The 26,916-nt window shown below is 44.7% G+C and overlaps 1 protein-coding gene and 1 long non-coding RNA gene across 3 annotated transcripts in view; one reads left to right on the forward strand and one right to left on the reverse strand.

Annotated features, from left to right (window-relative positions):
• Nucleotides 1–26,431, forward strand: part of LOC310766107 (CTTNBP2 N-terminal-like protein) — a 36,348-nt gene extending 9,917 nt beyond the window's left edge. For both annotated transcript variants that reach the window (XM_083622068.1, XM_083622069.1), the window contains exons 2-5: nucleotides 1,867–1,974; nucleotides 18,276–18,506; nucleotides 19,629–19,736; nucleotides 21,874–26,431. In XM_083622068.1, the coding sequence (XP_083478194.1) occupies nucleotides 1,876–1,974; nucleotides 18,276–18,506; nucleotides 19,629–19,736; nucleotides 21,874–23,316 (1,881 nt within the window). In that variant the 5' untranslated portion in view covers nucleotides 1,867–1,875 and the 3' untranslated portion in view covers nucleotides 23,317–26,431. The remainder of the gene's footprint in view (nucleotides 1–1,866; nucleotides 1,975–18,275; nucleotides 18,507–19,628; nucleotides 19,737–21,873) is intronic.
• LOC310766316 overlaps nucleotides 1–26,916 on the reverse strand; it is a 153,892-nt gene that overhangs the window by 41,585 nt on the left and 85,391 nt on the right. The gene's annotated exons all lie outside the window — the stretch shown is intronic.

Genomic DNA, 26,916 nt, shown 5'->3' on the forward strand with positions numbered 1-26,916 from the left:
TACTTTGAGTAGGGATAGTATTGGACACAACCCATAAAAGGAGGCATAGTCATGCTTTCATTTGGAGAAATGAGACCAGTCGCGTCTTTTCTCTGTTCTACCGAATAATTTGGATGTTTTATCCTGAACGGGAGTAATCCAATTAAATGCTGTGGGATTTCAGTAGAACTCTTTAATTTCTCACGACATGCTCAGCAGCACATTCATACATTTTCCATCAGCAACTGGAAAACTGTCATGCCTTAAACCAAAGGTTTTCAATCTTTTTGAGTCCATGGCTCCATTCTTTCTGTGGCACCCCTGTGGGGCTCAGGAGCCCAGTTGTGTCACCCTTTGTGAACACCCTTGTGGAGTGTTCCCTTAGCCTCCCCTTTCCTTGGGAGTCCTATGGGCAGGGACAGCTGCCGCCCCTGGTCTCTGAGCTGCCCCCCTATCCCTAAGAGAGGTACCTCCTCACACTGCCCCACAGGGGCCTGGGAAACACCCCTTGGCCAGCCCCAGAGGCACCATTCAGCTGTGGAGCTTGTAGCCAGGGCTGCTGCAACAAACAGCTGTGCAAGCCTTTGGGAGGCAGAGATGGGAGAGGGCATCAGAGGGAGGGAAAGAGGGACAGAGGCCAGTGTTGCCCACAACACCCCTGACCATCATTCAAGGCACCTCAGGGTGCCATGGCACTGGTTGAAAACCAGTTCCTTAAACGAATCTTTGGCTATGTATACACTACCAGCTTAAAATGCAGTGAGGTCATTTTTTCTGCTGCATTTGAAACTACATTTGCATGTTGTACATATCAGTATAGTTGGATGTGTTTCCAAGTTTCCCACTGTTTTTCCACACCAGTGAATGGCGAAGGGTTGAGGATGTCTTCAAATGGCTTACATTTTCAAATCTGATCAAAGTTGTTTTAGAGTAAAATTCATCAAAATGCAGTATTTCTCAAGAAGCTACAGGATAGATGTAGATTGAGGCTAATATGATGTGTGCATGACTTCACAAACCAGCAGTAGGAGCACTCTGGATGCAGAGTAAACTGAAGCATGAATGCAGTCTTTGTTTAGATCTATGTGGATAATACAAAAAGCTTGCAAAGTGGTGGCCGAGGTGGAACATTTTGTATGCAATTGTCTCTTAAGCAGAAACGATCATTTTAGAAAAAGTGTCCTGTAGATAATAAAGTCAGTGTGCATGCTCACCATAATATATGTATAATATAAAATAGTACTTGATGAAATAAGCTGAATATGTAAGAAATGTTGCTTTCAAGTGATTTGCAGTGTAGTGTCTTCTAATATCTGGGGCTTCACATTTATAAGGTGGGATAACTTCTAGTGATTCCAGTATGAGCAAGTAATAAAACGTTGTCAGAAAACATCTTCAGAAAGTAAGCTGTGTAATATGTGGTTCTGTCATGCTACTCTATGCAAGCCGATTGTATCACGTAGTGATTATTTTTCAAACATCCATTTTAATATTTCAGATTTTAGGAATGCATAATAGCCAGCCATCTAGTCTAAACGTCTAATTATGTCGCTAGTCCACTGTACATATCTATCTACCTATCTCTATATCTATAATGAACACTCATATTAATTATCCTGGTTAAAGGGGTTGTTACTTGGTGCCTAATGCTGCTATATTAGCGCTTGTGCTGTTCCCAGGCCATCTGGGTGTGCATCTGTTAGTGAGCCCAAGGGAAAAGGTGAATGGTTGTTCATTTGCAAGTAGCAATGGTGGCCATAAAGAAAGGAGTGGTGAGCTTTTGGTAATGGAGCTTCTCATCTGGAAACTTCAGACTTGCATGTCATATATACCTTATTGCTTGCTGGCTGTTCAAAAACAATATCTAATTAAACTTTCTCTTTCCAGGTGTTCAAGATGAATCTGGAAAAACTCAGCAAACCTGAACTACTGACTCTGTTTAGCATTCTTGAAGGGGAACTAGAAGCAAGAGATCTTGTCATAGAGGCCTTAAAGGTAAGCTACAGATTAGCAACCTTGCTGCTGCAGATACCGTCCTCTTTTTCTGTTAATATATATATATATATATAGTGTGTGTGTGTGTGTGTGTGTGTGAGAGAGAGAGAGAGAGAGAGAGAGAGAGAGAGAGAGAGCGCGCGTTAACTAGCATTGATTGATACACTATTTTACCAGTTCAGGCTTTGTTAGCCGTATTAGAGCACAGATGCTGTGCAGCCATCTATATCTTGGCATTTTATGTCAGAGGTGATAGCAGGTGCAGACAATCCTATGGTTAAACACCTTGATTATTTCAAATTTTTAAATCAGAGTTGCTCTCCTTTCACCATAGAAGATTAGCGAAACTTGAACTTCCTGTTCTAACTCTCATGTTTCAGCATGTCTCTGTAAAGAGATGATCTGGTGAACAGCTCTTGTAGTCTCAGCAGGCAGGAGTAGCAACACAGATCCTTCCTCCGGATTCCTAACTAGCTTCATTGGTTTCTGTCAGTTCTTTTCTAAGGCCTCCTCTGCAGTCCAGGTTATCCTACTTAGCTTGTGCAATGTTAAAGTCTGTTGCTTAGGGACGCATTGAAATGTTTTGGTTCTTGCTAGGTCCTACCACCCTAGTATTGCTAAGTGTTCACACACACCCTTTTGCATTTTCTGTTGGTGGGGGTGATGAAATCAAGGCTTGCATAGGAAATGTGTGTGCTTAATTACTTCAAAAATAAAAAACAATGATGCAAACAGCTTTTTGCTCTCTTGACCCTATCCATCCTGGCTAGTAAAAGCCAAATGCGGGGAGGGAGGGTGTTTTGAACATGTCTCTATGTGATGGAATGATCCATGCTGTTCTTAAACAAGCAGTAGTGTGTCCACTCCTGAAAAGCCCACCCCTAGACCTTGCAGTTTACGAAAACTACCACCCAGTCATGTACACCTGTTTCTTGGACAATGTGGTGGGGAGTATGATGGCTAAGTAGTTTCAGGAGTTCCTGCAGGATGTGGACTATTCAGGTCCATTTCAATCTGGATTCAAGTGTGGTTTGGGGACAGAATCAGCCTTCATTGCCCTGGTGGAGTGGGATGGAGAAATGCATGTCTGGTTCTGCTTCTCAGTCTGTCTGCTGCATTGACCATGGTATTCTCCTGGAGTGACTCTGTGGGGTGAGTGCTGGGGTCACAGTTTTACAGTGTTTCCAATCCATCTGCAGGGCTGTGTCCAGAGAATAGCATGGGGAGACTGTATCTCAGTCCCACAGTCCCTGTGCTGTGGTGAGCCACAGGTTATAACCCTGTCGCAAGTGCTGGTTAGCATCTATATGAAGCTGTTGGGAGCAGTCATTAGGGAATTTGAGAAAAATCATCTTCAGTATGTTGAATACAACACAGCTCTATTTCTCCATAACATCTGAGTCAGGAGAAGCTGAGTATGGCCTGGAACATTGTTTGGATCCAGTTGTGGAATGGATGAGGGCTAATAAACTGAGCTTGAATCCTGGGAAGACAGAGGTACAGTTGTTGTGCCTCGGAAATCGACAGTTTCTCTGTTCTTAATGGCATTCAGTTACAGATAGGTAGCCGTGTTGGTCTGCCATAGTCAAAACAAAAAAATTTTTTTCTTTCCAGTAGCACCTTAAAGACCAACTAAGTTAGTTCTTGGTATGAGCTTCCGTGTGCATGCACACTTCTTCAGATAAAGGTATCTGAAGAAGTGTGCATGCACACGAAAGCTCATACCAAGAACTAACTTAGTTGGTCTTTAAGGTGCTACTGGAAAGAAAATTTTTTTTTGTCTTAATGGCATTGATCTTCGTCTGAAAGAATACATTTGTAGTTTGGCAGCAATCCTGGATCCATCTTTGTCACTTGAGGCTCGGTTCATTTGGTATGTGGACTACAGCTTCTTCTTGGACAGGGATAGCCTTGGTGCAGTGATTCATGCTTTAGTGATTTGTTAAGGGTGCTGGGAATTGTAGCTTTGTGAGGCATAATCTACAGTTTTCAGGACTCTTGGGGGGAAGCCATGTGCTTCAAATGTACGGCATGGGTGTGATATTTGGTCTGAATATGCCTGTTAGATAAAACCATCTTAGACCTATGTCCTCTAAAAGCAAAGACCTGTAGTGGTATTAATGTGATGAATGGTACCCAAAGACCTTCAAACTTCATTTCATTGTGTAAGAAATATACCATGCTTGATTGGGGGAAAGTTATTTTAAAGTTCTTTTAAAGAGCTGTACCTCCTGTATACTTGAAAGGCTGCCTCTTTTTATTTCTATGAGAAAAAGTATTCTTGGATGTTAACTTACCATATTAAGTGAACATGTGCAAAGACAGCTATAGCTCTGGTATTTGCTTTGCTGATTTTTATCAGACAGCTTAGAGCCTTTCCTCTGAAGTCTTGTTTTAAAGGTGTGCCTATACCCTGAGGTAGCCTGTGAGAAGGAATGGCAATGACAGTGTAGCTGGGGAGTGTAATTAAATGAGCATTTCTGTGGTACACATGTGACAAGTAGCTATTTCAGGGTCTTGATTTTAAGATTTTCTGAGTGCGGTGTCTGGAGCTCTGGACAGCTACTAGAAGTGTGACCAAGACACAAAGTGTCTAAATTGTATCCTAAGCTACAAAATAAGAAATGTGGTTACTTTCCATAGTCTCTCTTTCTGAGTGTATATGTTGGTAATCATTAATAATCGTTCCCTTTGCAGCTGACTATTTGTTACAGTGAATTTTATCTCTGTTTCTGGACTAATTTCATTTGGAGGGAAATAAGCATCATCATGCACGTCCTAAGAATATCTCCCACAATACATTGGATGAATAGAGCTGTGTGTCAGGAGGACCTCTCTTGGCAAGGCCAGAAACTCTAATGATGGCAAAAATGCCTTAGTGCCTAAAATCTATATGTGTGACAAACTCTCAAACAGGCCTTTCTTTTGACTGAGGATACTACATATAGCCAGCCATGGACCTAGGTTAGTCAGGAGGTTACTATAGTTATTCCCTAAACCACACCTACCTGCCCCATATCTGATATCTGTGGTCAGATGGCTGCAGAAAGCAGAACTGAACACCTTGTACGTCAGCTGATATGCAGGGAGTTTTGTTGACCCCTCCTGGAAGGACCAACCCCCTGTCAATCAGCTGACAGGAGATGGTCCTTTCCACCTGCCAAGGTTGGCTCTCTCAGGTGGGGTGGATAAAGATCTGGCCCACTGAGCCAAATACGTTATCCCCTGAATTGAATCATTGAATGGCTTTCAAATGGAATTAGACAAAATAATGTAGGATAAGGCTATCGATGGCTACTAACCCTGATGGCTATGACAGGCATCCCCAAACTCGGCCCTCCAAATGTTTTTGGACTACAACTCCCATCATCCGTAGCTAACAGGACCAGTGGTCAGGGATGACGGGAATTGTCGTCAGAAAAACATCTGGAGGGCCGAGTTTGGGGATGCCTGGGCTGTGATCTTCACTATCTGAAGTAGCATGCTTCTGAATGGCAGCTGATGGTAACCACAGGAGGAGGAGTTTGGATTTGGATTTGGTATCCCTAAGGAGTCTCAAAGCAGGGAAGCAGGGAATCGAACCCAGTTCACCAGATTACGAGACTACCGCTCTTAACCAATACACCACGCTTCCCATAGGTATTTGGTTGGTCACTCTGAGAACAGGATCCAGCAGGCTGTTCTTATGGTTTTACTTCTGGTTACAGATAACCATGGTGTACTGTATATCTAACAGTGCCTGTGAAAGAACATTTGAACAAGTAGAATTTCCCACCCACTTTATAGGTGCAGCCCTCAGCACACCCCGAAAAATGTCTGCTGAGGGTGTTGTTCTTATTAAATTGCTGGTGCATCTTTACAGACTAAATAATCGTGGTTTAAACAGTTTAGAATTATGGGCAGAGCATTTTGTGCCAGCTTATGTTTATGGCTATGCATCAATGTCATCTAAGAACAAAAGGGTTTGCCCACCTGCACTAACTTGTGTATGCCACAGAACAGCTTGAGCAGTAAAGCAGGGCAAGTGGCTTTCTCAAGTGTACAAATGCTGCAGTAGTTTGAGTAATTGCTTTGATGGATTGAAGCTCATTTGGGGGGAAAGCTGCTAGGTCTTACTTCATCTTTGTGATTGAACTCCTGCATCATTGCACGTTTCTTTCCACATGAATTTAATTAGTGTTTCTCTGAATAATGAAAGTTATACAAAGAAATGAACTGTCTCTTGCAAGACATACAAGTTGCCTGTATTTGAAAGCTTCAAGGATAGGGAGGGGGGCAATAATTTAAATGGTACACGCAAGGATAACTGAGGTTTTTACTGATTGTATAGGAAAGAGGAAAATTGAAGGGTGTAACACTAGACTTTCAACCTTGAGTAGCAATCTTAATTGTGTAACAGGAAGACCGTCTGCTTTGAGGGGGTTTATGAGGAAAGGAGGGATATAAATGTGTTAAACAGGATCATAGAAAGCTGGGCTGGGTGTTGCCCTGGACTGGATTCCCACATGCCCCTCTCAATCTGCTCTGGCAGATTGGGGGAATCCCAGAACAGATTTGGAAGGGGAGAGGAAGGGGAAGCGCCTGTTGTGCAAGCAGAAATCCTTACACTAATGGGTTGAGTTCATTGGCTACAATCCAAAGTCACTGTTACTATGATTGGAGACATTTATCACAAAATGGGGGGACAGTATTAAGATGCTGATTCCTAAACTGGACAACTGAACAGCAGAAGATGGCACATGGGTGTGGGTGTAAAAAATAGTTGGATTCTTCAGGAAGGGGTATTAATTTTAAAATTGGTTACGGAGGTCTAAAGCATTTACAGTGGTACCTTGGGTTACATACGCTTCAGGTTACAGACTCCACTAACCCAGAAATATTACCTCGGGTTAAGAACTTTGCTTCAGGATGAGAACAGAAATCGTGCCCTGGCGGTGCGGCAGCAGCAGGAGGCCCCATTAGCTAAAGTGGTGCTTCAGGTTAAGAACAGTTTCAGGTTAAGTACGGACCTCCGGAACGAATTAAGTACTTAACCTGAGGTACCACTGTACTCATTTTCAACTAGTAGAAAAATACTACAAAGAAAACCAGAGAATGCTGAAATGTTAACAAGTATGGCTTTGAAACTCAAACGCAAGTGGACAAATATTAGGTCTGCAGATTTTGGATTGGCTGATAACCAGCCATTATTTGTGGTTGCCATTGACTGCCTCCTGTTCTTTGAAACCTTGGGTACAAACAAGAAGACGCAGGGGTGGGGAGCGCTGTTTTACTTCACTGTGGGTTTAACCACAGAGCCTAGGACTTGCCGATCAGACGGTTGGCGGTTCGAATCCCCGCGACAGGGTGAACTCCCATTGCTCGGTCCCTGCTCCTGCCCACCTAGCAGTTTGAAAGCACGTCAAAGTGCAAGTAGATAAATAGGTACCGCTCCAGCGGGAAGGTAAACGGCGTTTCCGTGCGCTGCTCTGGTTCGCCAGAAGTGGCTTAGTCCTGCTGGCAACCCCAGAGTCGGCCACGACTGGACCTAATGGTCTGGGGTCCCTTTGCCTTTACCTTTATGCTGAACACTGAAGAAGGAAAATGCTGCATGGATACCCCCCTCCCACTATACCTTCCTTTCACTCCTGCATGGTGTGGGTCAAATTAGATACTTGAATGCAGTTAAGTTCTTTCTAGTTATGTAAACAACAGTCCCATGGGAGTGGGGACGCAAGTTTAACTCTCCTCCAGCTAGGGTTCCAAAAAGGGGGATGGTGGGTTGGGGACTCTGAAGCTTCTGTTTCAGAGAAAGTCTCAAGCAGGTTCTTTATCATGGATCAAAGATGAAGCCATAATCTGCTATCATAGAACTTGGGGCAATGGGTTAGAGGAGAAGATGAAATGTAACTGCTTCAAATTTCTCTTGGGACTCAAACGTTCAGAGAAGACCTGTAGTACAACTTGGAAAATCTCCGTATGAAGTATTAAAAAAATATACTGAGTTCATGGTGACCTAAAGGCACCGGGTGCAAATTTTCATTCTGTAGACAAGGAAAAAGTGTAGACAAAGTATCTTGCTCGTTGTTTAATATCAAGTCGATAGGTCAGGCTTTGTCCACTGGACTGAGATTTTAGTGCGATTAGCCAAATAAACCTTGTGTGCTGTATTTTATTTTAATACTGTACACTGGTAACTTTTTAAAGCCTTTTTATACAGAGCATCACTGGGATCTAGAGCTTCTGTGGACTAGAGATAAGAGGTTCAGTCTTTTATCATGTTTCTGGCTGATAGATTACTTTCTTGCCTTAGTCTGTTCTCATTTTCTTCCTACCCCCTGTTTATGACCTCAGCCTGTATTTATTTTCAAACATCTGTCTCTAGGGGGGAAACTAGGAATAAGGAAGTTCAAGATTGCATGGTGAGCTATTTAAAGAAGATGCCATTTTCTGTTTTCTAGAAGAGGCCGTTCTGTATAAATGAAAGCCACTTGAGAATTGTGTGGTTTAATCCTACAGTGAAGCCAGGAGTTTAAGTAGCTTGCTTGTTTGATATTAAAATGGGAAAATAAATGTGGATAGTACAGCTCTATTTCTTTGCTTCAAAAATGCTAATTGTGGGATGTATTGCAGGTCAGGAGGAATCAGTTGGTTAAGCCCTTTGTAAAGAAAGAACCAAGGAATACAAAAGAAGAAGAAAAAGTCGGTGCTAAGCATTATTCCCACAGCAGCGCAAAAATCCTCAACACTTCCTTTCAAAGTGTATCTTGCTTCATGCATTGAGCACCTCTTAATTCCATACTGGCCTGTACTCAGTGGCATCTTTCCCATTCCTCTGCTCATTACTCCAGCTGCCATGTGCCCACAGCCTTCATCAGTGTGGTGTAGTGGTTAGAGTGCTGGACCTGGGTAACCAGAGTTCAAATCCTCACTGAGCCATGAAGCTTTGAGAATGATCTTGGGCCAGTCATAGTCTTGCAGCCTAACCTACCTCATAGGAGTTGTTGTGAGGATAAAGGGCCTGCGGGAGGGAGAGAGACATGCTGAGCTCCTTGGAGGGAAGGCAGGACAGAAATATAGCGTATCTGTTGCTCTATAAGACGCACCAGACCACAAGACGCACCTAGTTTTTGGAGGAGGAAAACAAGAAAAAAATATTCTGAATCTCAGAAGCCAGAACAGCAAGAGGGATCGCTGCGCAGCGAAAGCAGCAATCCCTCTTGCTGTTCTGGCTTCTGGGATAGCTGCACAGCCTGCATTCGCTCCATAAGACGCACACACATTCCCCCTTACTTTTTAGAAGGGAAAAAGTGAGTCTTATAGAGCAAAAAATATGGTAATAATAAAGCAAGTCTTCTCTCCCTCAGTGGGGACAAAGAGCATTAGAGCTGATGCAGGGGGCCTAAACAAGGATGCACCTTCATACGACAAAAACTATAATGGAGGTGCCAGGTGAATCTCTGTAGGCGCAGAATTGCATAACCTAAGGGCCACCACAGGGATGTGGGTGGTGCTGTGGGCTAAACCACAGAGCCTAGGACTTGCCGATCAGAAGGTCGGCGGTTCGAATCCCCACGACGGGGTGAGCTCCCGTTGCTCGGTCCCTGCTCCTGCCAACCTAGCAGTTCGAAAGCACGTCAAAGTGCAAGTAGATAAATAGGTCCCGCTCCGGCGGGAAGGTAAATGGCGTTTCCGTGCGCTGCTCTGGTTCGCCAGAAGCGGCTTAGTCATGCTGGCCACATGCCACGGACCCCTAATGGTCAGGGGTCCCTATACTTTTACCTTTAAGGGCCACCACAGAGAACACCCTCTCCAGGGCCACTGGCACCATTCCAAGCTTCTAAAGAGATCCGTTGACTTCTAAGACCCAAAAGGGTCTGTAGGGAAGTTGACTGTCTTTCAAATATTTGAGACCTTTTAAACATTAATGTGAGCACTTGAATTGGACCCAGACATGAACTTGTAGCCCATGGAACTGTTTTAAAGCAGGTGCTATATGAGTTCTAAAAGGAATCCCAGTCAGTAATCTGGTTGTGGCATTTTGGACCAGCTGAAGTTTCAGAGGTAGTCTTCAAGGGCAACCTCATGTACAGCCCATTGCAATAATCCAGTCTGGACGTTACCTGAACATGGAGTACCAAAGTCTTCTCTGTCAAAAAGGGGACATAGCTGGTGAACCAGCCGTAGCTGGAAAAAGGCACACCTGGCCACTGTGGCTTCCAGTGACAGTGTTGGCTCCAGGAGCACCCGCAAGTTACAGACCGGCTCCTTCCAGAGGTGTGCCACCTCATGCGAGACAGGTTGTCCCCCCCCCCCACCTCCTGGTCTTGAGAACATTAGATAGAGTTAGAAGTATTTTTCTTTTCTTTTTTTTATAAGATATTTATTAGCATTTTCCATTTTTTACAAACAATAAAGAAGAAAAAATTAAAAAGAAAAAATAATAAAAAAACACATAACGTTCAAAACTTATTTTTCAATCACATCTTTCACTGACCTCCTCATACCTCCCCTTCTTGTATTCCAGTTCGAATTGTTTATCCAGCAAATCCTTGTCTCCCAGCATTACAATTAAACCCCTTATTTTCTAACCATCCTCTTATATTACTATATCTTAAACTCTTGATTATATACCAAGAAAAAAGGGACCATTTTTTCATAATCTTATTACCATTACAGCTAGAAACCAATTAATTTCAATCCTGCATCATTCAACATTCATTAATATTGCAATATTTTTGTAGATAGTCCTTGAATTTCTTCCATTCTTCTTCTGCCGACTCTTCTCCCTGGTCACGGATTCTGCCAGTCATTTCTGCCAATCCCATAAAGTCAATCAACTTCGTTTGCCATTCTTCCAGAGTGGGTAGATCTTGTGTCTTCCAATACTTTGCGATGAGAGAAGTATTCCTTTTTCAAGCATTCCAAGAATGATCTATTACTCTCATACATACGGAACAAAGCTTGCTTCCCAGCGTGGGTGCAAGGAATTGGAAATCTTTTGTTCCAGTTTTAGATTAACTGCCACTTGCTGTGTCATCCAAATTTGGACAAACTGGTTGCCTTGTGTGCATAGTTCCATGTTAAATAAGAAATGCGGCAAGTGACTATTGGATCAAAATGTGCATGATTATTCTTTATGAAAATAATAATGATAATACCTTATCAAATATGTTCACATCTCATGATTCGGCCTGTTTCCTGTTTTCCTAATCTCACCAGGCTGTAAGGATTTGTCCTCCTGAACAAATTACGACAATATTTCAGAAGGGTGAAGATCTTCCTAGGCTTATAAAATTCTATGCTTTCTTTTTTTAAAAAAAACCAAAACAAAACAAGGCTACCCGTGAATTTAATAGTTTTTCAGTGTCAACAGTTGTTCTTTCAATTCTAGACAAAGTTAAAAATGAACATACACACACAGTAATTTTGACTTTCTACTGGCTCTGGGACAATGACTATTCATAAGCCTATATTTGTGTCTTTGACTTTTGAGATTGCTTGCAGGACTTATAAGAAAACACAGCTATATTGAAAATATATAGCGGGGGGAACCATATCCGTAGTGCCTGTCCAAAATGCTTACAAGTTGGGAATTCTCATAATTTCTTCAAAATTTCAGCCAATATGTATTTATGATATATTACATTTCTACCCCACCTTTTAGACCATCATGGAATCCAGGCTGTTGGCTTCATGGGCCTTCAGACCAGATCCTACCCAGATGTTCAGAAAGTTGATGCAAGTTTTAATCTGCTTTTGTCTATTGTTGTTTTAACTTTTTGAAAGTCTTAAATTATTGTTGTTAATTTTAGTTACAGATAGGTAGCCGTGTTGGTCTTCTTCAGATATCTGAAGAAGTGTGCATGCACACGAAAGCTCATACCAAGAACTAACTTAGTTGGTCTTTAAGGTGCTACTGGAAGGAAAAAAAAATTTTTTGTTGTTAATTTTCTAAGTGATAATTTTATAGTTTCATCTTTATTGTAAATAAACCTCAGTCTAGTGGTGTATACATTTTATGACAATAAACATGTATCTTGGGGCATCCCTGAATCATTTCTGCCCAACAGTGGCTCATTCTGTGAAACAGCTCCTGAAACAATATGTTACAGATTGTAGAAAGGACATAATTGCCTTCTATAATACAAATGGTTAGCTTGCTGGTTTTGACAGCTGTATGTTGTTTAACAGACTCAGCAGAGCTATTGCTTTATAGGGCTACTGTTTAAAATTAAAGTCTTTATTGATGCTGAAAGGGCTACTGTACTTAATTTGGTATGGCTTAACCATGTGTTTGTGTTCATAAAGATCCCCAGATGTCTAGTGCGTGTGCAAGCACAGCACAGCTCCCTTGTTAGGCTTGCAGGAGACAAGATTGCTCTGTCAAGAAAGCCTACATTTTTTTAACCACATGAACCCCAAGGTGCTCTGTGAACAATAAACATTAGGAATAGTTTTGCTTAAAGGAGCTGCTCTTGCTATTTGGTGGTAGAAGAAAAACGTTTCATTCCTGCTTCAGTTCTTCTCTAATTCTCTTCACATGTATCTGGATATGCAGCCTCTTCTGGAGTTGTAATACTTCTCAGAAGTGCCCTGTTTTCTTAAGAAAATGTGTCTCAAGATTACTGATGTTTCAGAAGTGGATCTGAAACCATCTGGGGAATTTTCTTTGCAGGAGGTCTTTGCTAACTCCCACCTAGAAAGGATGAAAGACTGATTTACATTCTCAAGAGGCCTTGATGACCAGGTTGTTAAACAGTTATCCTTCAATTTTGAGAATTGTTGTGCCTTCTTACCTGAAAGCAAGTAAATAATACAACCCCTTGTTGGAGTCACTGAGTCATTCAGAAATCTACCTGTAATTTTGTTGTTGTTACCTTGGTGTACTTTTAATTTCAGCCCCTGTATATATTTCAGTATTTTTGTTTACTGTTCTTTTTCCTATTTCCTTTTTGATGTTTACAGTAATCCAAAACAGCTGGGAAAACATGACTATTTCCAAATGTTCTCGTTTCTCTGCCATAAATGCTGTTTGCAAATTCTTTTTCTAATGCAAATAACCTCTGTACTTGATCAGGCTTTTACCAATCAGCTCATCAGGGAGAGAGCCCTGAGAAACACGGGCATTCACAGTGGCTGTGTCCTTTAAATACCTCTAAAGCATCTACCTTGTGTAAGTGACTAGAAGTTTTGAACAGAATACAGTCTCTGGTTTTTCTGGATCCCAGAAGCTTACCTTTGGAGAGCCTTTCTTTTCTGAATAGCTTTGCCCCATCTCATTAGGTTTACTGTAGTCAAAACTTAATCAGGTCAGGCTTATTTGAAATGACATTATAAGCTGCGTTGGGAGTATGCAAACCATACCGGTTTGGCGCTCTTCTTAAGCTAGTTAAGAACAGATTTTGAAGAGACAAATAGTAGCAGGAGAGAATTACTTTGCTGCTTTTGTATAAATTAATCTCGGATTCTCTGTAGGATTACTCTTCCGCATGCTTCAATCCTCACAGCGATGAATATGTGGTAGATCAGCAGTCTCGCTCTCCAGACTGGCATTACATTTACTGAACAGTCGTTAAGTGAAGCGGCACTGCTCTTCCATTAGTATTTGTGTGGACTGAGATTAGCACCATTCCACTTCTTAAATTTCCTGGGGTGTTTTTCCTCTCCAGTTGTAGAAGCGATTCATGAAATGCCTTGTTGTTCTCTGCTCAGTAGCTCTAAATGGGTATCAGTGTTCTCATCCCAGAGTGGGACAGTGGTGGTGTCTGTGGTTCAGAACATGTGATTCAGTCGGTAAACTGGGACTTGTTTTGTGCGCTGAGAGCTTTTATGTGCCTTGAACAAGGAAGGAGGCTCTGGGATGGATTTCCCAGAACAGTCAGGAGAGCAAAAATTTTCCATTAGCCTTCAGACGGAGGGCTGCTTCACTGTTTCGTTTTAGCACATTCTTGAGAGATCCACTACAGCTAAAATGCCAGAAGTGGAACTGTCTGACGTGTACCAGTAAATGTACGAAGCAGCCTTGAGCCGGAACATACAACGCCAGTGGGGTGATATTGTTGAGCAAAGTGAAAAAGTACCCAAGGTACTATTTCTGGGTTAGCGGAGTCTGTAACCTGAAGTGTATGTAACCTGAAGTGTATGTAACCCGAGGTACCACTGTACTTATAAAAGACAATCCCCCGAATCTATAACTGGTTTGCATATGGAGTCAAGAGAGCAAAAACTGACCTGTCAAATATGCCTTGCCAAGTCAAGAAACCTTTATGTAAGTGGCCGTCTTTTGTTGTGCCATCCGATAGCAGGAGCAGTACATAAAAAGCTGCCTTATATACCAAGTTAGATCACTGATCCGTCTAGCCTAGTAATGTCTACTCTGACTGGTAGTGCTCTCCAGGGTTTCAGGTGGGGGTCAAAGTCACCTCCCAGCCTCTCTCCAAAAAGTTTCAGCCCACTTCACCCCCAGTTATGCCAGCCATGGGGCTTAACTTTTCCTGCAGACTAACTGTAGAATCTCTAAAGTGAGAGGCAGGGTTCAGGATCAATTTGAAAAGGAAATGCACAAAAAAACGGTCACACAGAAGTCAGGACTGCCAACAGCTCTGTTTGAGTTCCTGTATGGAGGAGTGGTCCATTCTCTGTGAGCTAGCCTGGTGGTCTGATGAGTTTCCAAGGGAGGTTTGATTTCTAAAAGACAATATATTTGTCATTACCATAAAATGAGTTCTCAAACCCAGCTACCCTGCCCTGCAGCTTCCTATTGTCTACTCCTGCCAGTTGTGAGTGTTTGGTAGAAATTAGGGGAGAAGAGTAGGAAAGACAGAGAAATGGAAATAGGAGCAGAAACTGCTGTTTATTTATTCGTCCCTTTCTAGAAGGGAAATCAACCCAGTGAATAAGATTCATTGTTGTTGCATTCAGTCCACAGACAATATGTAGTTGATCATGGTCCTATCCTTCATTTGCATTGCATTCCCTTTGCATTGATATGACCTGGGTAGCAAACTGTGGTGACAGTGTAATTTGCATCATTACTAAATGTGAATTAAGTTACAGAATTCACCACCGTGGACAGTGAGGCAAATAATGCCATTTTTGGTGGAAGACGCATTGTAGTGGAATGGAAGCAGTGCTGCAGGTGGCAAATGCAGGGCAGAACGAAAAGTGATGCCTTCTTACATCACAAGAGGAGATACCGCCTAACTAATAATAATAATAATAATAATAATTTATTATTTATACCCTGCCCATCTGGTGGGGTTTCCCCAGCCACTCTTGTTTGTAAAATTGCTGAACCCCACTGCTTGGAGAAATTTAATCCCTTTCAAATGCCCAGATCTAAAGCAAATCCTGGACTCTTTTGTGACCCATTATCAAGTCCGCTTTACTACATCGTAGTTTATAAATAGATCCCTGTGTGCATTTGTAATCTGTTAGCCCAGGGTTGCCAACAATGGAAGAGGAAGCCGGCTGTCCAGCCAGCAACTGCCCAGCCTTGATGTGTTCATCAGTCATCGCAAGCTAACACAAAGGGGTCATAGGGATGTGTGTGACCCTTGGTTCTTCGGTTGAAAGGGTTCCTTTGTGCTGATCTTGGGAATTTCTTTTTTGGCAGTAATTAAAACAACCACAGACCTCTGCATTTGGAAGCTGGGCTTCCTTTTCCTGCAAATGATTTCCTGCTGGGAAAAGTGGTGGTGTAAATTGATAGCTGCAGTTAATGATGGTGCAAATCATGGCTGGATGGAAGGATACTGATCAGGTTTCTACTCTCCTTTGTGGCTTGTAATAAGGTATTAATTTCAGTATCACACATAGCATTGTGTTCTGAGGCAAGAGCCCCTGTGCATTGTGGTTTGTCAGATGGACCCAGACACAGTGCTTTTTTTTTTTAATAAAAAAAAAAGGTTAATGCCAGCACCAAAGGAACTCTGAAGCCTAGTTTTCAACAGTTGTGCATCTCCCCTTCTTCTTTGGCGATCACTCGTAGCCGAGTAAGATTGTCTTCTATAAACACGGTTTTAACAATGAGTCCGTAACTCATCTGGTGGCAGTCCCTGGTGGTCCTTTACAGCTTCCCTCCCCTCTTTGGACCCATTCAGTCTATCCAAATAGAAGGAACCACCTACAGTGGTACCTCAGGTTAAGTACTTAATTTGTTCTGGAGGGCCATTCTTAACCTGAAGCTGTTCTTAACCTGAAGCACCACTTTAGCTAAAGGGGCCTCCCGCTGCTGCTGCACCGCTGGAGCACGATTTCTGTTCTCATCCTGAAGCAAAGTTATTAACCCCAGGGACTATTTCTGGGTTAGTGGAGTCTGTAACCTGAAGCGTATGTAACCCGAGGTACCACTGTACTAACTTTACCCAAGAGGTGTGATGGGAGACTATGGAACAAAGCCTTTATTTAGCATCTTGAAGCACTAATGAACACAAAGGCCAAAGACAATTTGGAAATCATATGGTACATTCAGTGCACCCAAATTGGGAAGGTTGACCAGATTTTGGATATAACATACAGCTTAAAGAATGGGAGAGGTTGTGGAAAGAAAGAATAAAATTTACAGCTTGTAATGCCTTGAAAGAAAATATGATGAAAATGATGTATAGATGGTATATTACACCTGTGAAATTACAGGGGTACCTCGGGTTAAGTACTTAATTCATTCCGGAGGTCTGTTCTTAACCTGAAACTGTTCTTAACCTGAAGCACCACTTTAGCTAATGGGGCCTCCTGCTGCTGCCGTGCTGCCGGAGCACAATTTCTGTTCTCATCCTGAAGCAAAGTTCTTAACCCGAGGTACTATTTCTGGGTTAGCGGAGTCTGTAACCTGAAGCGTATGTAACCTGAAGTGTATGTAACCCGAGGTACCAGTGTACTTATAAAAATATGTTGTTGTTTTAAGCAATAACTACCAGGGTGCCAACTTGAATAAAATATTGAGTGGGGCAGGTGATCCCCGCACCACATAATCGATCACATGACGCAGTGCATGCACACCATTTGAATAATAATGTCCATTAACTTGGCGGGGGGCTCAAAAATGGGAGGGGGCAAAGACCCCTCGGCCTCTAGGAGTTGGCTCCTGTGATAACCACCGTAAGCATTGCAATGTTGTCATAGGTGACTCTCTTTTGGGGGGATAAAGTCCCTCTACTCTGTCAGTATGCGGATGATACCCAGTTCTACCTCTCTTTTAAATCAGAACCAGTGAAGGCGGTGAAGGTCCTGTGTGAGTGTCTGGAGGCGGTTGGAGGATGGATGGCGGCTAACAGATTGAGGTTGAATCCTGACAAGACAGAAGTACTGTTTTTGGGGGACAGGAGGCGGGCAGGTGTGGAGGACTCCCTGGTCCTGAAGGGGGTAACTGTGCCCCTGAAGGACCAGGTGCGCAGCCTGGGAGTCATTTTGGACTCACAGCTGTCCATGGAGGCACAGGTCAAATCTGTGTCCAGGGCAGCTGTTTACCAGCTCCATCTGGTACGTAGGCTGAGACCCTATCTGCCCGCGGACTGTCTGGCCAGAGTGGTGCAAGCTCTGGTTATCTCCCGCTTGGACTACTGCAATGCACTCTACGTGGGGCTACCTTTGAAGGTGACTCGGAAACTACAACTAATCCAGAATGCGGCAGCTAGACTGGTGACTGGGAGCGGCCGCCGAGACCATAGAACACCGGTCTTGAAAGACCTACATTGGCTCCCAGTACGTTTCCGAGCACAATTCAAAGTGTTGGTGCTGACCTTTAAAGCCCTAAACGGCCTCGGTCCAGTATACCTGAAGGAGCGTCTCCACCCCCATCATTCTGCCCAGACGCTGAGGTCCAGCGCCGAGGGCCTTCTGGCGGTTCCCTCATTGCAAGAAGCAAAGCTGCAGGGAACCAGTCAGAGGGCCTTCTCGGTAGTGGCGCCCGCCCTGTGGAACGCCCTTCCAGCAGATGTCAAAGCGATAAACAACTACCTGACATTCAGAAGACATCTTAAGGCAGCCCTGTTCAGGGAAGTTTTTAATGTGTGATATTTTAGTGTATTTTTGGTTTCTATGGAAGCCGCCCAGAGTGGCTGGGGAGGCCCAGCCAGATGGGCGGGGTATAAATAAATAATTATTAATTATTATTATTATTATTATTATCTATTGTTTGTCGGGGCCTCTAAAATGTCTCCTTTGTCCCCCATTTGTGCATCTCAGCTGGTCATTATGCTGGTTTTTTACTCCAACCAGCCTTTCATGACTCCTGTTTCCATGAGGATTTTATCTTGAGGGTTCTCTTTTTCCTTTTCTTTGGTAGCTAACAACGTGAAAAACTTGATCATGTGTTTCAGGCCCAGCGCAGAGATGCTTTCATTGAAGAGCGCTATGGAAAATTCAACATCAGTGATCCGCTGATGGCTCTTCAGAGGGATTTTGAGGCGCTGAAGGAAGAGAACCATGGCGATAAGCAGCCCGTTTGTGCCAATCCCTTGTCCATCCTGAAGGTTGTGATGAAGCACTGCAAGAATATGCAGGAAAAAATGTTGTCCCAACTCGCAGCTGCAGAGAGCAGGCACCGAAAGGTGGGTTTCATGAGCTGGGAGGGAGGGAAGGGGGGGGGAGAAAGAAAGGTGAGTTTTGAGCCCTTCCCACTTCGAAGCAAGACAATAAAACTCCTCCTGCTTTGCATTTGATACTGCATAACAGGTTAACATTACATATTGGACCACTTTTATAATTTGATGTGACATTTTCATTGCTGTTTTGCACATTTCTGTGTCTCAAATGTTGCTTATGTTCTTTAAAATCACGTTGCAGGGCTAACATTCTCTAGATGATGCCTCTAACTAGCACTCTTCAGATAATAAAACACAAACGTGTTGTGATTTTTACTATTGATGCTGCTATTGGAACCACAGGGAGCTTCTCAGAATTGATTAAAGATAATCTAGCTCAGGGGTGGGAAAGCTCAGGCCTGTGGGCCAAAGGCTCCCTCAGCCACACTGACTTGGTTCATAGCAGGGAAACAACTGACCGACTCTAGCGGTCAAAGCTCTTTCATGCACCATGATGCTCTTGGAATGGGCTGGAAACAATCTCCAGCTCCCAGCTGTTACCAAATGCTGCTCAAAGCAGGTTTTAAAGCACTTGAGGTAGATTTATTCGAAGTGCTACAAGATTCCTCATTTTCTCTCCCTGGTTTTTGTGCTGCTAGTGACTGAAACAGTTGTCTCTCTAAATTAATAGAAAACAAAACTATATTTGTACAAATTTCATTTTTGACCCAGTCAGCATCCTGAAGACTTTCATTCTTCTGAGCGTCTGTTTTTGTCCATCTGTTTAGGTTTTCTTAGGCTGGGCTCAAATTCATATAACAACTGATTCAGGTTTTCAGAATTGTTCAGCAAATTATTTCAGCAAAGTGTCACTATGTGTGTGTCTGTTGCTGTTCTTTGTGCATGTTTTTGTCATTTCTTTCACAAGCCGAAAGAGGACAAACCTTGAAAATTGCCGAAAATGGATGGGGGTGGGTTGATAGTGTAGTTTCTCAGAGCCCTTACACGTAAGTAAAGGTCAGGGGTTCTGCATGCCTTCATAAGAGCTTTCATTTTTGGCAGAAAGGGACCTGGCGTGCACATCTGGATACACCTGTAATTATTGCTGTCTTTCAAGGTGATGGATGGTGTTCTTTTCTCTTTTGAAAGGTAATCTTGGATCTTGAGGAAGAGAGGCAGAGGCACGCCCAAGATACTGCTGAAGGGGATGATGTCACGTACATGCTGGAAAAGGAGCGAGAGCGGCTCACCCAACAGGTATGCCCTCTCACTCCTGACTCAGCGTTCAGGGAGGAGTGATTAATTGCTGTTTAACACAGAGAACTTGCTTTGCGTGGGTGAGGAGACCAGCAGCCAGCACCAGTATTTCTGTCTCCGAGACTTGGCTCTCCCCCTGAAAACATGGAAGGAGACTTACTAGAGGGAGAGTTTTTGCTCCATTGCAGAGGCCAGTCGGTTTTGGTCTTTGTAGGAACACATAAAGAAGCAAAGAGATGTAGTAGTAGTAGTAGTAGTAGTAGTAGTAGTAGTAGTAGTAGTTATTATTATTATTATTTTATTCCATTTGGCTGGGTTTCCCCAGCCACTCTGGATGGCTTCCAACAAAGATTAAAAATACATTAAAATGTCACACATTAAAAACTTCCCTGAACAGGGCTGCCTTCAGATGTCTTCTGAATGTCAGGTAGTTGTTTATCTCTTTGACATCTGATGGGAGGGCGTTCCACAAGGTGGGTGCCACTACCGAGAAGGCCGTCTGCCTGGTTCCCTGTAGCTTTGCTTCTCACAATGAGGGAACCGCCAGAAGGCCCTCGGCGCTGGATCTCAGTGTCCGGGCAGAACGATGGGGGTGGAGACGCTCCTTCAGGTATACTGGGCCGAGGCCGTTTAGGGCTTTAAAGGTCAACACCAACACTTTGAATTGTGCTCCTAAACATACTGGGAGCCAATGTAGGTCTTTCAAAATAACATTTGAGGATAAAAGGAAATGCAGCTTATGAAATTTGATACACCCTGTGGCTCTGCGCTGTGCATTTTAGTGGTAGTGAAAATATGATTGTCTTTTCTCCCCTCTTCTGTTTGTACATGGGAAGAAATGGGGGTCAATCGAGTTTCCCCCCCAATGCCAATGGCAAGCGCTGGCTGTGGCAGTCAAGACTGGAGGCCCAATGCCTACCATTTGCATGGAGGGGATTGCATGGAGGGGATTGAATTGTAGTCGCACAGTGGGAACAGGTTTGTGTTTGTGTGATAGGATGAATGGATCTTTGGCTCCACCCCTACCTACTGCAAGTAGGAAGTCTCTTACGCTGTTAACCTAAGGGGATGTGGCCCTCAGTTTGCAGGAAGTTCCCAGTCCTGGCCTACTTTATATACTCAACAACTACTGTATTTTTCGCTCTATAAGACGCACCAGACCATAAGACGCACCTAGTTTTTGGAGGAGTAAAATGGAAAAAAATATTCTGAATCCCAGAAGCCAGAACAGCAAGAGGGATGTGGCTTCTGGGATAGCCTTTTGCTGTTCTGGCTTCTGGGATAGCCGCGTGAAGCCTCTTCAGGGCAGCGGGATGAAGGCTGCCCCTGCCCGAAGAGGCTGCGCACGGCTAAGCCAGAAGCCCGGACAGCAAGTGTGATCGCTGCACAACGATCCCACTTGCTGTCCTGGCTTCTGGGAAAGCCACGTGTGGCCTCTCCCAGGCAGCGGGATGAAGGCTCGCCCCGCCCAGAAGAGGCTGCGCGCAGCTAAGCTGCCCTCTGTCCCTTCCCCCACCTCCCGCAAAAGCCAGCCAAGAGCCGCACACTCTTTAATGGGAGGTGGGGGCTTTTCTTGGGGGCTTTGCTGGGAGGTGGGGGAAGGGACAGAGCCGCATGCTCTGTCCCTTCCCCTATCTCCCACAAAAGCCAGAGATAGCCGCACGAAGCCTCCGCAGGGCAGTGGGCTGAAGGCCCCCCGCTGCCCTGCGGAGGCTTCGCGTGGCTAAGCCAGAAGCTAGAACAGCGAGAGGGAGCGCTGCTCAGCGCTCCCTCTCGCTGTTCTGGCTTCTGGGATAGCCGCGCAGCCTGCATTCGCTCCGTAAGATGCACACACACTTACCCTTTTTAGGAGGGACAAAATACGTCTTATAGAGCGAAAAATACGGTATGTATGTAGTCCATACGGGGGTCTAAATCATCTTCCGTTGATTTAGACACCTGTCAGCCTGGGAGGGCAGAATTTTCACGAACCTTTGTTTTTCTTGCACTCGTTCTCCCCTTGTTAACTGACACAATTGACATTGAGGATCTTTATAATAATAATAATTTTTATTATTATCTTTCTGTTTGTGGGGAGTGTTTGAGAAGCCAAACATGGTCCCTTCCTCCCCCTAAGCCTCTTTCTCTTCCCTTCCAGCTGGAATTTGAGAAGTCCCAGGTGAAGAAGTTTGAAAGGGAGCAGAAGAAGCTCTCGAGTCAGCTGGAGGAGGAGCACGCCCACCACAAGCAGCTCTCCTCCATGCTGGTGCTGGAGTGCAAGAAAGCCGCCGCCAAGGCTGCGGAGGAGGGCCAGAAGCTGGGGGAGCTGAGCGGGAAGCTGGAGAAGGAGAGGAGCAAAGTGAGCCAGCTGGAGGAGGAGCTGGCAGCCAAGAAGAAGAGGGGCTTGCAGATGGAGGCCCAGGTCGAGAAGCAGCTCTCCGAGTTCGACATCGAGCGGGAGCAGCTGAGAGCCAAGCTGAACCGGGAAGAGAACCGCACCAAGGCCCTGAAGGAAGAAGTGGAGCAGCTGAAGCAGACCCTCAAGGAGATGGAGGCTTCCTGCAAAGCAGAGAAGCCTCCACCAAGTGTCTCCAAGGTGTCCATTGCGACCGTCACAGAAGACCCATGTCGGTCCGTCGCTTGCCAGACAGAAAGCCCTTTGAAGGAGAGCCAGGGAAGCACCATCAAACTGGCACGTGCCCTGTCGCCTGTCACTGCCACGGCCCCCCACTCTTATGCCAAGGCAAATGGGCACTGTGAGGTTGATGCACAAGCGAGCGTGGAGCCAGCCCAGCCCAGCATGGAGAATCTGGAGAAGAGCAAGCCCGCCGGGTCCACTCCTGAGGGTCCCACCGAAAACAGCAGCTCCCCGGTGAGGACAGAGTCTCTTTCCCCATCCATCCCGCCGCTGCCTTCCAGTGGGATCTCCTTGTCTCCGAGCAACACCGCCTCTTCCTCGCTGACATCCTCCCCGTGCTCCTCTCCAGTGATGACTAAGCGCTTGGTTGGAGCCTCGGCCAGCAGCCCCAGTTACCAGTCTTCTTACCAGGTGGGGATCAACCAGCGCTTCCACGCTGCTCGCCACAAATTCCAGTCCCAAGCTGACCAGGACCACCCGTCGAGCGGTCTCCAAAGCCCTCCGTCCAGGGACCTGTCGCCCACCCTCGTTGACAACTCGGCCGCCAAGCAGCTTGCCCGCAACACCGTCACTCAGGTCCTCTCCAGGTTCACCAGCCAGCAGGGTCCTATCAAGCCCGTCTCGCCCAACAGCTCCCCCTTTGGCACAGACTACCGGACCCTGGCCAGCGCCATGAGCCCCAAAAGCGAGTCGAGCCCAGGCAAAGTCTCCAGCCCGCTGAGCCCGCTCTCGCCTGGCATTAAATCGCCAACCATACCCAGAGCAGAAAGAGGAAACCCTCCGCCGATTCCTCCAAAGAAACCTGGGCTGGCTCCTTCTCCAGCCAGCCACACTCCACCAACGAAGACCTCCTCTCAGGCACCTTCTCTGGGTTCCCCTGCGGACTTGGCGAGCAGCTGCTCAATCAATGCCGTGGTGGCCAATGGGAAGGAAATTGAGATCTTACTGCCAGCCAACAGCTAGTCTCCAGAAAGAGCTGCAATCCGAGCGTTTGCAATTCCTAGAGCTGAAACACTGTCTTAGCCACTCCATGTTATTTATTATTTGGGTAGTAACAAAAATCTGTTTGTATAACACACTTAGTGTCCTTTTCCTTTTATTTTATAGCGTGTAGAAAATAGCACGACTTGTGTACAGACCTTTCTTAAACATTAGAGCCTCAAGGTCTCTCATAGCAGCAGGCACATCAAACAGAGAGAGAAAAAGAGACGGAGAGATGCGGTGAATTCCTGATGCTGGGAGCGGACCAGCGGACTATGACGACGGAACACTCATTTTTAAATTATGCAGAAAAAAACAAAACACTCCATGCAAACTTCCATTCCAGACAGACATTTTCTAAGAAGTGCCTGAGCTTAAGCCTGCAGATATGAATGTGATTCTCTGCAAATCCCAGAAGGGATTGTCCAACTGCAGAAAGCAGTTTCCTCTCTGAATCATGAATGTTGAAATCAACACTGTTCTTAATCCTTTCCAGTTCGCAGTACACTACAGAAGGGGAATGTTCCAAAGGTGACCGCTAGAGTCGGTCAGTTTTTCCCCTGCTATGAACCAAGTCAGTCCATGTAGCTGCTGTGTCAGGAGCACTTTGGCCCCTGTTGCTGAGCTTTAGGCAACCCAGGCCTTTCTGACGACATAACCTTTCTTTAAAAACACTTTGGGAGCTTTAAACAATCAGGGTGCCGGTTTGTTTGGGTTTTCTTTTTTCCCAGTCAAGTAACCATTCCTTGCATTTTTCTCTTGCGCAGAGAGATAAAATAGGCAAGATTAAATCTTGAAAGCTAGCTTTTAATATTCTTCACATAGTCTACTGTTGTATGTGTGTGTGTGTGTAGAACTTCTGAGAGCGGGATCTTGTTATTTGATAAAGATCTTTAACGTTACTTGAAATGAGAAATGGTTAGTCAATTCTATACAGGTTTTTGCATTGGAAGGATAGGGATCCATACTAGACGATCCAAAGCAATAACTTAAAACGTGCTCATGCCGCAGTAATTCTGTATGTCGAGCTGACATCGGTCTTGCTGCCTAAGGGGCGCTTGCTGAGAGAAGGCAGCCCAACCTCCCTGGCAGCGCTGTGGAAACCAAATCATTATTATTATGTTTCACGTAGAGATGCATATATATGTGGGGAAAAGAGAGAGGAGTCTTCAGGTTGTGCACACAACTCATTTAATATTGGTTTGATGATATCGTTGAAATTCTTCATATCTCAAAAAAAAAAAAAGAACGAGGAACTACACTTACGGGGTGAAATCCAACGCCGCTTGCACGCTGGGATGTGACCTTTTTCTCTTCCCTCCATCCCCAGAATTTCTCCCGAAGGGCTGCAAACTCTCCAGGTTTTGAGAGTGCATGGAGGGCAGTGGGGTGGGGTAGGGGGAAGAGTGAAGTGTGACCCACTTAAACAGCGGCACGGCGTTGGATTCAACCCACGAGGAAGCTGTTCTTAAGCTTTATATCCCCTACGTCTGAGAACTTTTCCCCTAGTAAAGATGGTTAGTGACATGGGGCAGATACAGGACTGAAGAAGTCTTTGTTCTAATGAAGAAGCTCCCTGTGCTGTACATGTCTTACGCCTCTGATTCTCGCAAGCCATGTGTCTGGCAGAAATGGTGCCAGGCTGCTTGGCCCTGAGATATTGCAGGAGTGTGTGGTCAAGCAAGTCAATACACTGACCTTAACACATTTTGCCATTTCCCCCAGAATCAATCTGCACAAATAAACATTTTAAAATTGTAATATAATGTTGCTGTTTTTACATGAGGACCAGCAGGTGTCATATTGCGAGATGCGTGTGGCTCTCCTCTTTCGGCTCCTTACAGCCTCCACCTTGGACACGCTCTCCACCTGACCAGGGGGAGCTTTGCAGGTGCAGATCCTGCCCCATTTGTACCTTCTGTCGGCAGGAAGAGAAAAGCACTTTCCAAAGGGGCGTTTCTGTGTGTTTTGAGGGGAGCGACAGTTACTGTTTTCTTTGACAGCCATCTCACACTTAAATGTTCACTCTCCAATCTTTGGGGCGAGAGTAACAGCATGGGGTGTGCTGAGGACCTGCAGTTCTGGCCCTGTCCAACCCTGCATCTAGCCCCCACGGCCCTCCGTCAGTTTCCTCTTGAGGGAATGCAGCCCTTGGCAGGGGGGAGAAGGTTGTCCTATTCCTTCACTGGACCAAAGCTCTTGAATACTTGTTATTTAAAAAAAAAATATATTGGTGCTGCTTCAAAATGCCACTCTCTGGTCTTGCAAGTTGGTCTATTGCTATGTTGGAAGCATTTTGGCCAATTGACTGTTATTTCTGAGGGCAGGCTCTCAGGCATATGAGGACATAGGAGTCCTGCCACATGATCATATCCCTCTTAAATTTTGATCCTTGTGCCGCAATTCCCATTTTTCTGGCCAATTGTAATTGCTGGTTGCTTGCAGCCAGATAGGAAACAAATCTGACAAGCACACAGAACAGCTCGCTTGTGCTTTTCCGGGTGTCTGGATGTGGGCTGTGCAGCTGAAAATGGGGTGAATGGTTTCTTTCCAGCGTCTCTTCTAATCTTAAAACAGGAGGGTTTTGTAGCAGCCCTTTAAATATTCCCTTGTGTTTACACTAACTTGTATCCTTTCTTTACGATATGATAGAGATTTATATACAATAATTTTATTAGGAAATGCACTGAGTACTGTATTCAACAATGGATTATAGGAAGGGAGAATGCAAGAGGAAAGATGTATTTTTGCTAGTAGCCGATCTTCTGAGATTAAACAAAGCACAACTATTAAAATGGTTCCAGCTAATCCAGTGAGACTTCTAGGGTTAGTCTTTTAAGTTCTCTATAGACTTGTGTGTATGGGAATATAATGTTTAATCTTCTCTGAATCGTGTGTTGCTAGAGAGGTTTGTCACTGGCTAATGGGAATTTAATGAAGTTCAGACTGCATAATCTAGTATTAATTGTCATTAACATCTGTATATTTGTAAAGTCAAATGTCTGAAGCAGAAGTCTTTTTACCATTTTTATAGCTGGCAGCATTAAACCTTAAACGTTCATACTATCAATAAAGGTTTTTATTTTTATGATGTGAATATTGTACAAGAACGTGTTTTGAAAGTACGCCGTGCCGCTTGTATCCTTGGATGTTTTCGCTGAACATTCATGAAGCTTTGGGGCAGTTCAGTCTTTATTCTTCAGCTTTTAGGCAGTGTGTGCCAGTAGCACACCAAGCATTGCAGAACATGATGGTGTGGCTCTCCAGCCACCTTTGAATTCCCAGCCCTTCATTTCTAAAGCACCTCCTGATTACCTTGCATCGTGGCCACAGTGGACCCACTGCCCTTCCTAGACTGGGGAAATACTTATTCACTGGGGGGTGGGGGTGGTTAAACTACAGAGCCCAGGACTTGCCGATCAGAAGGTCGGCGGTTTGAATCCCCGCGACGGGTTGAGCTCCCGTTGCTTGGTCCCTGCTCCTGCCAACCTAGGAGTTTGAAAGCACATGAAAGTGCAAGTAGATAAATAGGTACCGCTCCGGCGGGAAGGTAAACGGCGTTTCCATGCGCTGCTCTGGTTC

The sequence above is a fragment of the Podarcis filfolensis genome, assembly GCF_964270895.1.
Source record: "Podarcis filfolensis genome assembly, chromosome: 7".
NCBI lineage: Eukaryota > Metazoa > Chordata > Lepidosauria > Squamata > Lacertidae > Podarcis > Podarcis filfolensis.